The following is a 16,892-nucleotide window of genomic DNA, read 5'->3' on the forward strand; positions in this document are numbered from 1 at the left end:
TATTAATTTTCTCCTCCTACAAAGAAGAATGCAAAACAATCATTTTGCATTCACGCACATAACAGTGCGTGAGAGCTCTAGTAAAAATATGTAAACATTAGAAGACATAAAAAACTTTTAGAAAAACTTTAAAACTTTAAAAAAGTCAAAGCAATGATATAGTTCCTGTCTAAGCTTTGTTTTCAAACTGGAAGAGGAGTTTTGTATTGCTTTAGAAATAAGTGGTGGGGGGGGGGGGCGGAAATAGAAAGAGCTAAGTAAAAATGGACTTAATTTGAGTTTTGGCTTCTTGTGCACTGAAAAAGTTGAAATCCAACTCCAGACATGACAGAGAAGGCGGACAAAAAGAAACATTTGGGACATTAACAGAGTGAAGTGCTAAGTTTATACTTTTGCATTTGCTAAATATTCTAATATAATTGGCTGTGTTCAGATGTGTAATAGTTTTTGACACATTACTGGTTTTTATGCTGGTTTTACTGATGAAATTCCACCAACTGCAGTGAGGTGATCTTCAGTACACACTGGTCCAGTGAAATTAACAAATGCATCTGACAAGGATTAAACTAACACTGGTGGTGGTATATACTCATGAAGGTATATTTGATGTTGTTTAAATAGCCTGGGTACTGGCAACATTAGCTTATATTTGTGATTACTGAAAATGCTGTGCAGATTTGTGTCAGCTGTTTTTATAGAATCATAAAATCATAAAAATGGCTTGGGTTGGAAGGGATCCTAAAGATCATCTAGTTCCAACCCAACTGCCATGGGCAAGGACACCTTCCACTAGACAAGATTGCTCAGAGCCCCATCCAACCTGGCCTTCAGTCCTGTATCTCTCCAACTGTATTGCTCCTGATTTCAGAGCTGCCTAGACCGTGTCTAGCTTGGGGATGTCTCTGCAGGGACAGGGGAGACCAAAGTACAGGGAGGAAAAAGGGGTGTCCCATAGCAACACCTGAGCCCAGGGTCATTATGGCTGCAAAAGAGAAACAAAGCGATGGCAAAAAAGAAGAGACACGAGTGAATTTACAGCTTGCAGTCTTCCCAAATATAACCATTACTGACACATAACAATCCCTATTCCTAACTGAGCAGCACCCACACACACATGCAGTGGTGTGTGGGTTTCAACAATACCCGTAGCTGGGCAGCTGCAGTACTCAGACTAGGAGTGACAAGGTTTTGCTATGCATTTCAGCATCCTACTTCACAGCAGTGGAAAATGCCTAAATCACTCTGAGGTACAGGTAACAGAATACAGTGATCCATTTCAGCCACTGTATATAGACATATAAGTTGTACCTCAGAACATGCAAATGAACATAGTCAATCAGTGTAGCAAGAATCTGGGTCAACATATTGTGTATGGATAGCACATTAAAAGCCAAGAAAGCAAACAATTCTTACTTGCTTGAAATTTGGTAATGTTTTCTTCCACTTTTTTATTATGCTTTGCATTTTTGTATTCTTTACGAGCAACAAACCCCCTGTAAGCTGAAAAGAGATGTTAAAAACTAGGTAATCCACGAAGTACAAAAAATAATAAAAATATTCTGGAATTACAGACCTCTATTAAAATGTTCATAAATATTTTGCAGGCTTTATGTTTCAAAAAACATGGCAAACAAGCACAAATAGTAAATCTACATAAAAATACATCTTCTCGTGAATAAATTTATTCTGAAATAAATGAATATAAAACACGAGATAATCAGAATGTAAAATAAGATTACGTTTGAAAGTATTAAAAAAATCAGGTGATGCCTCCATCAACAGGGTAATTCGCCTTATTATCTAGGACAGTTAATATATTTTATTTTCATTATTACATTACACAACCTTGTCAGTGCATGCCAGAATATTATTAATAAGAGTATAATCTGTGCAATAACATCCTTCCATTCTTAAAATTGCCTTTTAAATATAACACTGATAAATGTAATTTCAGTAAAGAGATTGTCATAATCTGGTTAAAAGAAATTTTTCTTCATAAGAACAGATACAACCAAGTATAAGATATTTTGTCAAATGTAACAGCAGGAAAAGAGCAAAATCCACATCCAGCATGCACATTCATCTATCAACTGTACACATGTACTAGCTTTAAGAAAAATGTTAAATGTTTTAAAGCTATTACCTGACTGTATTTTAATAGCACTTTGTTCCCTCTGTTCCTTTATCTTTTTGTATCTCCTCGAACCCAGCCACCCTCTGACATAAGCTTGAATCAAAATAATCATGTCAACTGTCTCCTTCCGCATTAAATTCAGCTGCTCCACATGATAGTATTTGAGGAATACCTTTAAAAGAGAAACAAACAAAAGTTTTATTTACCTTCCCAGCCCTTTATTGACTTGATACATTTAAGAGTTACAAGTTGGTTTCAAATGATGAACAGACCCTTCAGTTGTAGTACCTAAAGGATCATTTTTTGAGATAGCATTTTCATTGTTTGCAATATTAGTTTACCTTACTCTTCTCTTCAGCATGTTTAGTCAGTCTCTGCTTATTAATTTGTTTATGGCAATATTTTTTAAAGTTCCAGTGCAAACTTTCAGTCTGTAACTATATTTTCAAAACTACAAGGCTGACAGTTTTGTTAACCTCACAAATCTAATTTAAGTTGCATAAATGTGATCCAAATCTGGAACCTTCAATTTCTCAGTTTCCCAATTTTAAACCTAAAGCATAGTTTATTTACTAAATTGTTTTTATCAAGCATGAAACTCACATAAGTCCTGAAAAGTGAATCCAGCACAAGGGTCACCAACACATTCCTGGTATATATTAAGGACTTTGCTTTTTAAAAAGAGTAAAGACCAAGAGCTATTCCAACAAAATTGGTGAGAAAACAAATTGTTTACTATGTTAACAATGGCATACTGGAATGAAGAAGATACAGTATATTAAAAAATTACTTTAGTTTTTCCAAGAACCCAGTTGTCAAGGTGGGCTTTTTCCAAGATGGCAGCACAGGTCTCTGGGCTTACTGGAGGATCATCATTTGTTTTGTAACAGATGAGGTAATACCTAAAGACAAATGCATGATTCTTTATTTGATTAATGGAGGGTAATAAATGCAAATATATTTAAACCATTCTTTTAAGTAATAAAAACAATTCAATGAAAGAAAACATAGCACTGAAAAAAACCAAAACAGCATATGAAAGAAAGTGCAGTTATTTATACACAGTATTAAGAAACTCAGTCAAAAGTGGATGAGTGACATATTGCACAGCCTGGAGGGTTTTTTAATTCTATACCAACACCAGAAGGTTTTTAAAAAGAATTCAACCCAAGCATAATAGCACACCATTTCTTTCCTGCTCACTACATTCTGTGAAAGTGATTTCAGCGGTAATATCAAAATAAAATAAAAATATTTTAAAAGCTTTTTGGCCTAAATTATATTATTTCATAATTAGAAATTTCACAAAAAATACCTATCTTGTCTCATGTGCTAGACCGTCTACCTTTGAGATACTTAATATCTCAATAGATGCTGAGATGCATCCCAGCTCTTGTTAGCTCCTTGGAATCAGTTTTGCAAAACCTTTTGGAACATGTAAGTGCCATTGTGACACATCATCTGTAAGCACTTAAACTGGCAAACTCATTACTCAGAATTATTTCTGACTAGGAACAGAGGTCACAATGCTCACTCATAAAAATTACCTCTGATACACCAGCTCAGCTGCTGGATAGAAAATACTTGTTTGTTCCAGGACTTTCCAAAATGCTCTACAACAAAATGAACCATCTCTATCTTGACTTTTTAATTTAAGAAAATTACATTAATTATGTGTGCTTCCTGATAGTACATTCTGCTTTTTTACTGTTATTCAGCCTTTAAACACAAAGCCTGGGTTTACCAGCTTTAAATGACAGTAACAGTTTGCTCATGGAATAATAAAAAAAAGAGACAATGTCGATTCTTCATTATCACCTACAGTTCCCCCTTATTTTTTTAACACAATGAATTGGCTTATTTTTATTAAAATCAAATAATGATGCCATTATCTCACGTCTACCCATAACTCTCAACTACTAAAAAAACCCAAAAATAAGACATACATTTAATAAAAATCTTTTTTTCTTTTGAGGGCCATGTCCTCAGTGCCAAGGATCTGCCCAGCCTCACTGCAATCAGGGGTACAGTCTCTAGAGAGTTACCCCATTATGTTTACTGCCTTTATCTATGTTACTTGAACAGTTAAGTTTGGGTGTTTTTTTTAATAAAAAGCTGTCACCAAAAGCTACAGCACATCTTGTAGTGATAACTATCTCTTTCCATGCTGCACCCATCTAAAAGCTGCATTCTTCCAAAACAGCAGCAGTTCCAGGATTATTTTTCCAGAAACAAGGCTTTAAAAACATCCCTTTGCTGTTCCCCTCTCATCTCATGCACCTGCAGCACTCTACTGCTCTCTCTTTCTAATGCTTCTGTCTAAATAGGTGATGCTTGCTTCTTCCCAGTTTTGATCTCCATTCCCACAACTCTGTTCTGATTGAGACAAGTACTCAGGGTCTTTATTTGTAAGAGAGAAGTGAAGATTTTTGGGATGGAGGAAGAAGGTAGTTAAAGGAATAATACAATAACACTGAGTTCAACTAGTTCTGCTTCTTAACTAATACTTAAAAATTGTATTTTAAACAACATTATGCACTCAATGAACTTGTCATCCCTAGACCAAGAGTCCAAAATTAGCATTTACCCTGCACAAGCAGATGTTGCACAGTGCTGAAGGGTGGGAGCTAGAGAAACTGTGGTGTTCCTTGGATGCTGTGGCTGCAAATTCTTGGCTTTAATTTGAAATAAGACATTTCTAATACTCAAATCCTTGAAGAAAATTGCAGAGTATAAGCAAGTAAATTTCTACCCAAATGCTCAGATAGCCTGAAAAATCATTCTGTGATTCATCATCTTTCCCTACCCATCAAAAACACTGTGCCTGAACTACTCTTGGTCATCCAGTCTATAACCTTCTTTGTCACAGGAAATGTCCTTGTTTTTCTTTCAAAGACCATGCCAAAAACACTGCTGGTGCTTAGCAAGCAATGGATGGCAAATGTAGGAGAGAAAAGAGCGGCTTCATGTCGATGTTACCGTTTTATGAAGTTAGCAAAGAGTATACGATGTGAATAACCCTGTCTTCGAATCCGCGCTGTCTCCAGAATTCCCGTGTAACGCAGCTGAACCAAAACCTTTTCTTTGTCAAACTTGTTTGCCTGCCGGTCGTTGTTTGGCTTGATGCATCTGACAAAATGGGGCTGGCCAACGACCATTTTGGATAACAAATCCATCAGAGAATACTGCAAAAAAGTAACAAGAGATCTGTCACCACAGTACTTATGTAACTGGTCCATGTGTAGCTGAAATTTTATTTCATATGATCAGAATCATATCCAAAACCATTTACATGTCATTAAGCTGATACTTTAAGAGTAGATGAAGTAAATGATGCAAAAACAATTCTAGTTTTTCTAAGCTACTAGTATATACTACTTGAGAGAAATACCGATTCCAAAAAAATGCACCAGATTTCATCCAGAACATTCTCACAGATTTCCATGATGTCCAACATATGACAGAACCCTTACATTCCTTACATTTACTTTCTTGTCTTGGAGCTTTGCTAGGTAATCACAGCCATTTTTCTTTTTATTGTTGTCACCTATTTGAAGACCCTTGTTCAGTCAGAGAGTAAATCATCCATCTACGGATGGGAAGTGGAACAGCAGCAACCTAGTAAATATTTCAATTCCTGCATTAGACTGGAGGAAACTAAGGCTACCCCAGAAGAAGGGCTGGTTGAACTGCTCTGATATTGGTGTGTCCTGTTCATTGTACAGACTGATGGTGATACTATAACTGCCTTGCCAAGAGGAAACTTCCAAGGAGGGCAAAGCTAGAAGATCACAATTCCAAAGCTGCATTTTTCCCACCTCACCAGAATACCAGGCTATCAGAGGGGATGCAGCCTGTAGCTCCTCATGCTAGCTGAAGGGAATCTGACCTTGACTGGTGTTTTGAAAAATTGTTTCATAGGAATATCTTATTAAAACACAAATGAAAAGGCTCATTCCTCAAGATTCAACCTGACTCAAAAGAAAGAAGCAGCCAGGAGGTAATGCAGCTCAGCAGTAGGTTGGTTACATGAAACCAGTGTAGGACATCAAGAGCCATATGTTTCCTATTAAAATGTGCAATTCCATTCTGGACAGAAGCTGAACCATACAGCAAAGTGCTTAATTAGCTCCATCACCAGTGTGCCAAGTGAACACAAACAAGTAGGACGCACTAATGGATATATTTTTTCCATGCAGTCTGAGGTGGCATATGCTTTTCTCAGCCACCATAGATTTCTGTGTATGAGTAAACCAGTGGGGCTGAAGGTGAATTTTCATTTAAAAGCATTAGCTATCATGATCTGAGCAAGGATGTCCATGGCAGAAAACAGTATCAGAAAAGTGTAAACATAATTAATTCATTTGCAGCCTCTGATGCTAGAAGTGCTGATAATGCACTGAATCACAGACATTAATTTGAATGAGATTCAATATTTTTTTCATCTAGAATATCCAAACAATATATAGCTTTGGACCACTGTGGTACCTAAACTGAAATTATCCTTCACAGTCCACAAAGCTGTGCAACTGTATCTAAAAAAGAGAGATCTGCCTCCTCATTGTTCTGACACAGATGTAAGTCATAAAATCATAGAATATATTGACTCGGAAGGAACGAATCAGGATCATCAAGTCCAACACATGGCCCTGTGCAGGACACCCCAAGAATGACACCATGTGCCTGAGAGTATTGTCCAAATGCTCCTGGAACTCTGTCAGACTGGTGCTGTGACCATTTCCTTGGAGAGCCAATTCCAGGCCCCAGCTATCCTCTGGGTGAAGAACTTTTTCCTGATATCCAACAAAAACCTCCCCTGATTCAGCTTAGTGCCCTTCCCTTATGTCCCGTCTCTGGTCACAAGAGTGAAGAGATCAGGTTCTGCCCTTGCTCTTCCCCTTGTGAGGGTGTTGAAGGTCACAAGGAGGTCTCCCCCCAGCCTCCGCTTTGCCAGGCTGGACAGACCGAGTGACTTTAGCTGCTTCTCATATAGCTCCCCTCCACACCCTTCACCATCCTCATGGCCCTCCTTTGGATGCTCTACTCTAGTTTAATCTCTTTCTTACCCTGTGGCACCCAAAACTGCTCCCAGCACTTGAGGTGAGGTCACACCAGTGCAGAGCAGGACAATCTCCTCCCTTGTCCAGCTGGCCACACTGTGCCTGATGCCCCCCAGGACAGAGTTGGCCCGCCTGGCTGCCAGGGCACTGCTGGCTCAAGTTCAACTTGCCATGGACCAGGACCCCCAGATGCCTTTCTGTGGCACAGCTCTCCAGCCTCTCATTCCCCAGTCTCTACACACAACCAGGGCTGCCCCATCCCAGGTGCAGAATTTGGCCATTATCTTTCTGAATTATCATGTAGTTGGTGATTGCCCATGCCTCTGATTTGTTGAGGTCTCTCTACAGGGCCTCTCTGCTCTCAAGGAAGTCGAGAATTCCTCTCAATTTAGTGTCATCAGCAAACTTGGTATTCCTTTGAACTGTGCACTGAATTCATTGTGAACATCCCCAAAGCCACTTTATGGTTTGCTGGGAGAGATGACTAAACAAGAGTTGGAAATTCAAAGCATAACCAACTCTGTGTGCCACTTTGGAGGAAAGGATGCTCTTCACTGCTATTTGCTATTTTAGGACCAGCAGCACAGCCAGTGCTTGGGAAGGTCCAGAGCACTGCTAAAGGAACCACAAGGATGAGCTCTGGGCAGCCACTGTGCAGTGACCATCAAGAACTCCTGCTTCCAGTTAACTTCTCTCTCTTTCTTGAACTCTTGGACATTCACTAATGTCCAATCTCCCTTTATCTTGTTTGATGTAAAAACAAGCAAGTGAAAGATTAATACTGATTGTCATACATCATCAAGACAGCAATGTGGCTGTGTAATCAAGTACAATTAAAGATGAAACATCACAATCTCCTCAAAATATTTGTACTGCACAGACTGCTGCACCATATACACAGTTCATAAACTCTAAGTGGATCACTACTGACTCTAACTCAACAGGTGCATTTCAAAAAGTAAAAGAATAAACATTTTTATTAAACATATTTATTAAAATATTTGATATCTTACTCTAAAATAAGAAGCAACTGTCTGTGTTTTCATGCTGGTTGTTTCTCTTGGATGATGTCCAGTATCTCCTGCTTCATTCTATAAAGATGAAGGAAAAAACACTTTTTATCTCTAATTACCCTGCAGTACCCTTTCCAATGCCTCAAGAAAGCACCCCTCAGAGAATATAAATAATTAAAAAGTATTCTAAAGAGCAAAAGTTACAGCATGATCACTAGCACAAATCAGTTACACCAATACTTTGCTACACAATACACAAATATTCACACACACAAAGGGCACGAGTTGGTAATAGAGCATCTAATAACTGCCACAAATGACTGGACAATGTCTGAGGTCCTGTCTCTTATTTCATCATCACTGTTAATTTGATAGTTTTCTAAGGAACGTGGCTATACTTCACACTAATATTTTAATTTCTCTTTTTGCTACAATACAGCTGAGAAATAGTATTTTTTTCCTCCTGAAGTTGTTATAAAACATAGCCAGAAAGAAGGGAAATGTTAGGTTTTTACCTCGCGGAAGGAATATGAATTGCACAACACAAAGATATCCAGCTAAACAGAAAAGAAAATAAAAGAGGGAGAAAAACCAAGGAAGGGGTTACTCACTTACTTTCAATACCAAAACAGCTACTGCCTTTCTAGTTTAAATTAGGCTTCAATGCAGAATCACAAAATCTGTTTTCTTACCTTTGTATGACTGATTGATTTTTGGGAGGTCCACATTTGATAACTGATTGTAGTTTTGCTTTTGGTGTGTGCCAGGTTACCTATGGGAAGATGAAAGAAAATAACCTACCAAAGTGCTTACATCTCATCTAAACTAAGAATGATTTTGAACCCCCTTATTCATGCCTCAAGTGCAACCAGATGATTATAAACTCATTGACTTTTTCAGAGCATGTCTTCATTTCCCCTTTAACCTGTGGGTGGAATGAGCTCTGAAGAAGTTGCATGAACACAGAAAATGATGGTTTTTTCTCCTTCAGCTCATATATCATCTGCTACATAAAAAAAATGAACAAACAGACTGCTCTAGAAGGTAAGATAGATACACCTTAGAGCATCTATGTGTTTTTTACCCTAATAATGTTCTAGTTCTAATGCAACATATTAGTTAAAGAAAAATGTGCTAATACCCTTCTCTGGCCCTGAGGAAAAGTGACATGGCATGACTCAAGATTATACACCTAAACTCTACTCTTTACTACTCTTTCAACCCCTGGTAAAAATAAGATTGTATTTTTTCACAGAACTTGCTGGAAACCATCACTGGCCTGTTCTTCCTCTGAAGTGTGGCTGGGTATTCCTGGGTGGCTACTAGCTGAAATGGACCAAAACTGTCCCAGGGAGGCATTCTAACCATTAATCAGAATGAGCAGCCCTGTGGGAATGCTTCAGCCACTGTTCACTGACTCTGATTGGTTTATAGCACAGACAAAGTCTTAAGGCTCTAACTCTGGAATTCTAAGCCAAGCAATATCTTCATTATGATGACTTTGAAGGACTAGGTGCATTGACATGCTTTACACAGACACTGGTCTTTTCAAGGAATAATGAAAATTCTGCTGATCTTTCCATCATGTCTCTCAGTGTTGATAAACCCTAAACATTGCTGCATGCTGCCACTGCTTCTGCTAATAACATAACACCACTGGGATCTCCCTCTCCACTGGGAGAGCCTGTATCTCTCTGTGCTCAGCTACTATCAGGAGGAGGTGGATAAGAGTTGGACTAACAGCTGCAAATATGTGTCATGGTAATGCATCTGGTATTATGTGATGATATCAAGGCCTAAACCTCCCTGGAGTTCAGCTGAATATCACAGGGTGAGAAGGAATAAGAGAGGATTACTCACAGCTAACTTTAGCTATGTGAAATTGAGGTGTCTACAGGATCCCTGCTGTATTTAGTGGAGAGAGACATCTTCAGAGGAGATTTTGCCCATCCCAAGAGAACCACCTGAGATAAGAAGATGGGTTGGACTTTGGGTAATTCTCTACAATTACTCTGATTCTAGATAAATTACATGGATCAGAAACCTAACCTTCAGTTAGCTCTAGCTGGAAGGTTTGAGCCAGTTTTTGAAATGCTACATGCAGCGTTTCACAATATTTAACAAGAAGACTAAAACAGCCTTCATAGTTACCTTGCAAAACATTAAGACTTGGGATCAGTTCTTGGAGCCATTTGGATGCTTACTTGGACTCTAGGAAATTATGGTTTAGTATATTACCAGATATCAACAAGCCAAAAAGTTCAGGCAAGGGCATTGAGCTCTGTGCTTTCCCAGGAACACTCAAAATAAAATTCCAAAACCAAATTTTGCATTCTAATATCAAAGCTCCCTTTGTAAAGAAGCCTTGCCAAAACCTCAGCTTCTGTAAGTTATGATAACATTTTCATTTCCATTAGGCACTTTCAATTTTCTGCTAGAAATTTCTGCTAGAAATGTCTCCCATGTAATTACACAAGAAAATAATGTTGTAAAGTACTTACTGTATGGCATCAATGCCATCACACAGGGAGTACTACAACACTGTAACAAACTGGTTGTGAGGAAACTAACCCATAATCCTGCAATGGAAGGCAGGACACTTTGCAAGGACATAGCTCAAACAAGGTGCAATTTAGGAGCAATTTCTGTAGAGCCAGTTTTATTCCTCCACCTCTATTTAGGAATTTCTTCTGGAAGAGCTTACTAGAAGGACCCCATCAGTTACCTATCATATAGAACTCTAAGGCTGTAAATAAAGGAGTGTCTTCTCAGTCTTTGCAGCAGATGAGAGGAGCCCCAAGCTTTGTTCTCTACCACTTAGAGATAAATTGCATGGAGGCAATTTATATATGCCCTGTTCAAAACAGGCCAGTGACATACCTGATCCTTCCTGTTCAGTCCTCAGCTCAAGAGATGCACTCCACTCCCTGGCTTGATCCCCTACCCTGAAGAAAGGACCTTGAAAGAAGTCTCTACCACTTCCTTGGCACTTGACTAGACCACTATCTCCCTTGCAGCTTGAGATGGCTGCAGCTCCATTCAGTATAGATTGCATGGTTGGAAAGTGAAGCCACAAAGTGTGTAATGTCATCAATGAGTGGGCATATGAAACCTAGCAGTAGTCATCACGATGGCTGGAAAAAATAAGAAGATCACCACAAAGCAATACCTGTTTTTGTGAGAGGGTGAGTTACCAGCTGTCGTATCAAGTTGTTTTCAGATGATCGCAGTAGCAGCACAATATCAGCTGGCAGAGTATCTCTATTTTTGGCTAGGAATCCACTTGCATTATATAGAACCTGTTCAAAAAGTGCATTTATACATCTTCTTGGATTTTGAAAAGTAATTGTAAATTTAAGCTTTCTGGAATAGGACTTTAACAAGATACACAAATAGTTTTTCAGCTATCAGGCCCACTCTCACTTCTAGTCTTTTTTTTTTGGACCACTAAAAGTTCTACCTTTTCAATACTGAGATATGATGCAAATGACTAAATGCAAATCTGTAATTCCAAAGCAGCTTGAGACATTTATTTTTCCTAATGCAGGTAGTAGTTTTGACCTATGTGGCTTTATTACCAGGACAAGTGTATTGCAGTCCTCCTTTACACCTGTATATATGCTAATGCACAATTAAGAAGGCACTTGATTTCAACCACATCACACAGCGTTACCCATATGACTCTACAGTCTTTCTGTGCTATACATATTATGCTGCACTGGACCCAGGACTTGGCACTCTTCCTAGGGATCTCTGTATTAACTGTAGAGGAAGTTTGCAGAATCACAAACTGCATTATTGGCAACTGAAATGTCTCTAAAAATTCCAAGAATGGTGTACCTAATTCAAAATGTAACTTCAGAGTTCTATCTCGATGGTCTAAGGGGTTCACAAGAAAACTTGATGTGTCAAGAGGGGTAGAAGATACTGGGACATATAAGTTAGAAAAACCCATCACAGAACAACTCAGCAAAAGTCTTAAATGATGAAAAAGACTTGTAAAGGAAGAGGAAATAAATTGTTCTCCAGTTCCACAGTAAGGGGTAATGAATTTACATGGCAGCAATGAAGACATCAGTTAGACAGCATAAGAAACTTCCTAATGAAAGAGTTTTTTGAACACTGATGGGGCACTGGTGTAATTAGCCATCTTCAGTGGCTGCTAACAGGAATGGTAGAGGGAGACTGGCTTTTCACTCCTTCCAGTGAGTTATGCTATGCTGGTGAAATGCAACTCAGCTGGAGATGAGGTTCAGAGGAGTTACAAGAGGCTTTTGTAACTTGCTGTCTTATATTATGTAAGGTGTAAGGTATTTTCCATCAGTTGACGGGCAGTATTTGCCTCTTCCCAGCCCAGCTGCTCCAGCACTGCACAGACCCAACATGGTTTCCCATGTGAGACATCAGTGCTCACTCTGTACCCTTTAGAAGAGCTCAGAAGGAGGTGGGAGCCCCTGCTTTCCCAAGGCAGGTTCAGGTGAGCAGTGTCATCCTGCTGCAGTGTAACAGCAGCTCCTCCTGTGTTTGTGCAGCACGTGCAGCCAGTCACCTTGTGCAGGAAGTGAGGAAGGATGCTGCTGCTCTGCTGCTCACTGAATGAAGCAGGAAGCAGGGCCTGCACTCTCTGTCTGGCTGATGGCAAAGAACAGAACTAAGAAAGGTTGATGGTGTGTAGGAGGTAGTAGAAAGAATGGATCTGGGTGGTGGTTAGAAACAGTGGGAAAGTGGGAACAAGCATGGTGCAGGACTTCGAGGAACTAAGGGGAAGAGTGTTGAGTTGCATTACATGCCAGCTATGTTTTGTGTCTTCTATAACACACACAGTTCATTTACCTGGTGACATTTAAGAAAAATACACTCCTGCTATTGCTTTTTTTTTTTAATGAGGGATAATAACTTTTCAATTTATTTTTGATATGTAAGGCATTGCCAACATTCCCATGCCTAGACTGAAGAGACAATTGTTGAGAACTAACTCAGATGACCTCTTCTATTTCGTTCCAGCCCTACCATTCCACAGTCCCCAACTAACATCATCAGGTGTCTTACCTTTCCTGCATAATGATAAATTCCAAAGGTTAGATCTACTCTTTTTGGTCTCCAAAAATATTTTGATTTCAAATTATCTTCAAATTTTTCTGAAAGGAAACACATAGCTTATCTTACTGGAGTTACTCTACAAGCATTTTCTTCTGAACCTGTAGCCCTCCAAGGAGATTTCCTGACTTCTCAGCCAATGCAGAGGCACAAAATAGACACTGATGTTTGCAAGGACAGAGATACCATAATGTTCTTGTAACAAAAGAAGACACTGGATAGAGAATATGGGAGCTCTTGGACAAGTTACTTTGTTCCTATTTTTTAATCTGTGACCTCAGAAAATCATAGAATCATTACGGCAGGAAAAGATGTCCAAGCCCTTAATCCAGCACCACTCTGTTCACCACTAAACCATGTCCCCAGGTGCCACATCCACATATGTTTGCCAGGGCTTTCCTTTCCAAGATTTTTATCTACATATATGAAACAATGCAGAAATCATTCCTAAGGATTACTTGAGGAGTTATGAGGAAACATTTACTGATTGAGTGCTTCTGTACTGTAGGCTAAAAAGCATGAGGATAAAAGAACAACAAGCTCATATAATTGCATAGGCATTGTTATGGGATTTTATTAGGTCTTCTGATTGGGTGTTGGCTAAAACTCTAATTTGACACTTTGCCCATTCAAAAAATAGTAAACCCAGGATTTATCTGCACGGAAATACCACTGAAATAATTAAGTCAATGGTAATTGCAGCTACTCAACAGCACTGAAATATTCAGGATCTGAATTACAATGACTTTAGGTGTTTTAATTTTAACTGGTGAATAGAAAACACTCAGAAAGCATAATTTGCTGAAAGGTACTGAAGCATATTTGCAGTCATTACTCTTAAAACATATTGAATTTCTTGCTCAGATACAGCTCACAAAAATCTCAGAGCTGAGCACAACTGAACTTTGCAGTGTTCTTGGTCTATGAACCTAGAGTTTTAATTCAGTTTGATCTTTACTTTTCAAGCTCTGCAGCAAAAATTCCTGAAGGTGGGAGAGCTTTAAACCTGGATCAGCAGCTTAGGTTCATTTGCACTCTTGATGTTTCTCTATGAATCTCAAGGGCACAACCATCCCAGCATTCATGTCTCCCTCAAACACACTGTGACACTGAAATGGGGGCTCACTAAAAGCACAACTAGCATGTAGTCTGTCGCTATAGGACACATGAAAGCACGACGCGAGCCACCTGCTATTTGCAAGGTAAAGAAGAAGGTTTATTCTCCGACTCCAACTTTTATACTATCCCAAAGGTGACATTGGATTGGAGAGTGAATGGGCCACCTCTCCAAAGACATTGGACAAACCACTAGTACATCAAGTTTCTCCACCCCCATAAAAGAATGCAAAACAATATGTTGTTTATAGAAATTGTGTGGGAAAGTTCTCCAACAGAATGTAAACTCAGACGGCTTTAGAAAATCTTAAGAATCAGGGTGACAGTAGTCTGAACTGAATGTGCCAAACAGAAATTGAACAGAAGACAAGCTGTAAAACTGTGAAATGAACCATATACTTACCTACAAGTGTCTGATCTGTTGCTTGTGGGAATCGGCTTTCCTCATCCAGCAGAGACAAGAGACCCATTGGTTTCTGCAGGAACATATCTAGGAGGGGCCTGTTGTCCTCGTATTCTATAACTCTTGCATCAACACCTTCGTAAAGGTATTCATTCTGCAGCAAGAAACAGAAGGCATGCTTTGTCTGTGTATACAGAATAACTTCAGAAAATAATTCACAAACTGTCAATTGTAGCAAATTAAAGCTGCATTGAGAAAGTATGCCTCAGGGCTAAAGCCATCAAGGTTTTGCAGAAACAAATGTCAGCTGGGATTTTGGTTTTGAATACGTAAGTTCAATACTCCTATGGCATATTTGGTTAAATAAGATACTTTACAGGAACAGCAAGAATTAAAGAAACAGAGTTGAAGAAGATACAGTATATTGTTTGCAAATAGAGATGTCAGGGTCTATTTATTTCCCTGGTCTAAAATGTAGAAAATGTCTTAACCATTTAGAGCTATGTTTACATTTCCAACTCATTGCTTAAATCCAAGTGATGGCTAAGATTTACAAAAGTGACTACACGTTCCAGTGGCTTTACTTGTTTGATCACTCTCCTCAAATTCCTGGAAAAATTCTTAAGTGGAGAAGAAAGGTGCACATACTTTCTAAAATTAAAGAACTGTGCACATACTTCCTAAGAATTAAAGAAATTGCCTCAGATTTGCCTCTAACACATTTTCACTCCTTTTAAGGAACTAGGGAAAGCTATTCCCCAAGATCTAAAAACAACAAAAAAGCTAGTGGGGTGGATTTCTTTGTTTGCCTTTTTTTTTTTTTTTTTTTTTTTATTCTTTTGGTCTGGCTGTTTTTTTCCTGAAGACTGCAAATATCCCTGGATTCCTCCCAGACTAAGAAAAAACAAATAACAAATATGTCCACAGTGTGTTGTGGTGGTTTTGTCTTGACTATAATTTAGATTATAGCTGGAAAATACATGAACGACCTTCCTTAATCCTTTAGCAAGGCAGAGGAGAGCTGTAGATTTACCAAGAGAAGGTTGCTCTAGGGACTACCACCCCCCATTATTTTTGCTTGAATTAGGTAAAGCAATAGCAGTTTTCTACCACACAATGCTCCTGTTTGTGCCAGGGATGCCTTCAGTCCTGTGCAGGCTGTACTGTGAAACACAGAGCTTTTGATCTACTTTAAAAATCATACCTCTGCCAAAGGATAGGACTTAATAAGTGTTGTATTTATGTATAGTGTTCAGAACTCAGTTTTGCCATCCTGAATTCATTGTGAGAAGAATATCACAAAAATGAATGATGGCTAATACTAATGAGTTCAAAGACCTCTAACCTTGGAAGACCTCTCCTTATGTGTCATTCACTTGAGTCTGAATGAGTGAAGAAGGCAACACATTGAGCATTTAAAAAAGAAGTTCACTTTCATGTACAACAGAAAAGCATCTGTTTCATACCTCTTAATCTCAGAGAAACAACAAAAGGCATAAAATCAATAAGACTGGTCTAAAAATACAGGCACAAATAAAAACCTGCTGATCCATTTGAAAGAGGACACAAAATATATACCTAAACCTTTTCAGTATCCAGACTGATGTAATTTCCCAGGACACTTTTCAGTCTAAGGAAAGGTTATAATTCAGTTTATATGCCACACAAGGGTGTAATCAGTAAGAAGCTCACCTATAGCCCCATCAGGACTCCTCATTTGAGACAAGTAACATTAACCTCATTCATGTCTCCCCTGAAGCAGTGGACAGGTGGGGTTTTGCCTTTTAATTTAATCAATGACCTGAGTAGCAGGACAAGACAGGAGAATAATAAATGTATCACTGATATAGGTGAGAAGTTAATTATGTACCTGTAGGAGCTGGTGGCAGAAAGGGAATGTGTTATCTCCCAGAGATAACATGGCAGTAGGGGCAGTTTAACTGAGGGCTACAGCTACAATGACACATAGATGTTCATGGAACCAGCTGGTACTGCTTAGGATTATCTAGAGTAATCTTATCAAGGGGGCAAGGGGAAAAGACTTCTCAGGAAGGTCTGTCAGAGGAGAG

General features: G+C 38.8%; 1 protein-coding gene across 2 annotated transcripts in view; it reads right to left on the reverse strand.

The window, feature by feature from the left end:
* MYO3A (myosin IIIA) overlaps positions 1-16,892 on the reverse strand; it is a 117,093-nt gene that overhangs the window by 21,254 nt on the left and 78,947 nt on the right. For both annotated transcript variants that reach the window (XM_085565317.1, XM_085565325.1), the window contains exons 20-28: positions 14,824-14,977; positions 13,257-13,345; positions 11,377-11,506; positions 8,900-8,979; positions 8,208-8,285; positions 5,114-5,319; positions 2,925-3,036; positions 2,144-2,306; positions 1,414-1,500 (exon numbers count right to left, since the gene is read on the reverse strand). In XM_085565317.1, coding sequence (XP_085421443.1) covers positions 1,414-1,500; positions 2,144-2,306; positions 2,925-3,036; positions 5,114-5,319; positions 8,208-8,285; positions 8,900-8,979; positions 11,377-11,506; positions 13,257-13,345; positions 14,824-14,977 — 1,099 coding nt within the window. The remainder of the gene's footprint in view (positions 1-1,413; positions 1,501-2,143; positions 2,307-2,924; positions 3,037-5,113; positions 5,320-8,207; positions 8,286-8,899; positions 8,980-11,376; positions 11,507-13,256; positions 13,346-14,823; positions 14,978-16,892) is intronic.

Source organism: Lonchura striata, chromosome 2 (assembly GCF_050655825.1).
Source record: "Lonchura striata isolate lonStrDom1 chromosome 2, ASM5065582v1, whole genome shotgun sequence".
NCBI classification, from domain to species: Eukaryota; Metazoa; Chordata; class Aves; order Passeriformes; family Estrildidae; genus Lonchura; species Lonchura striata.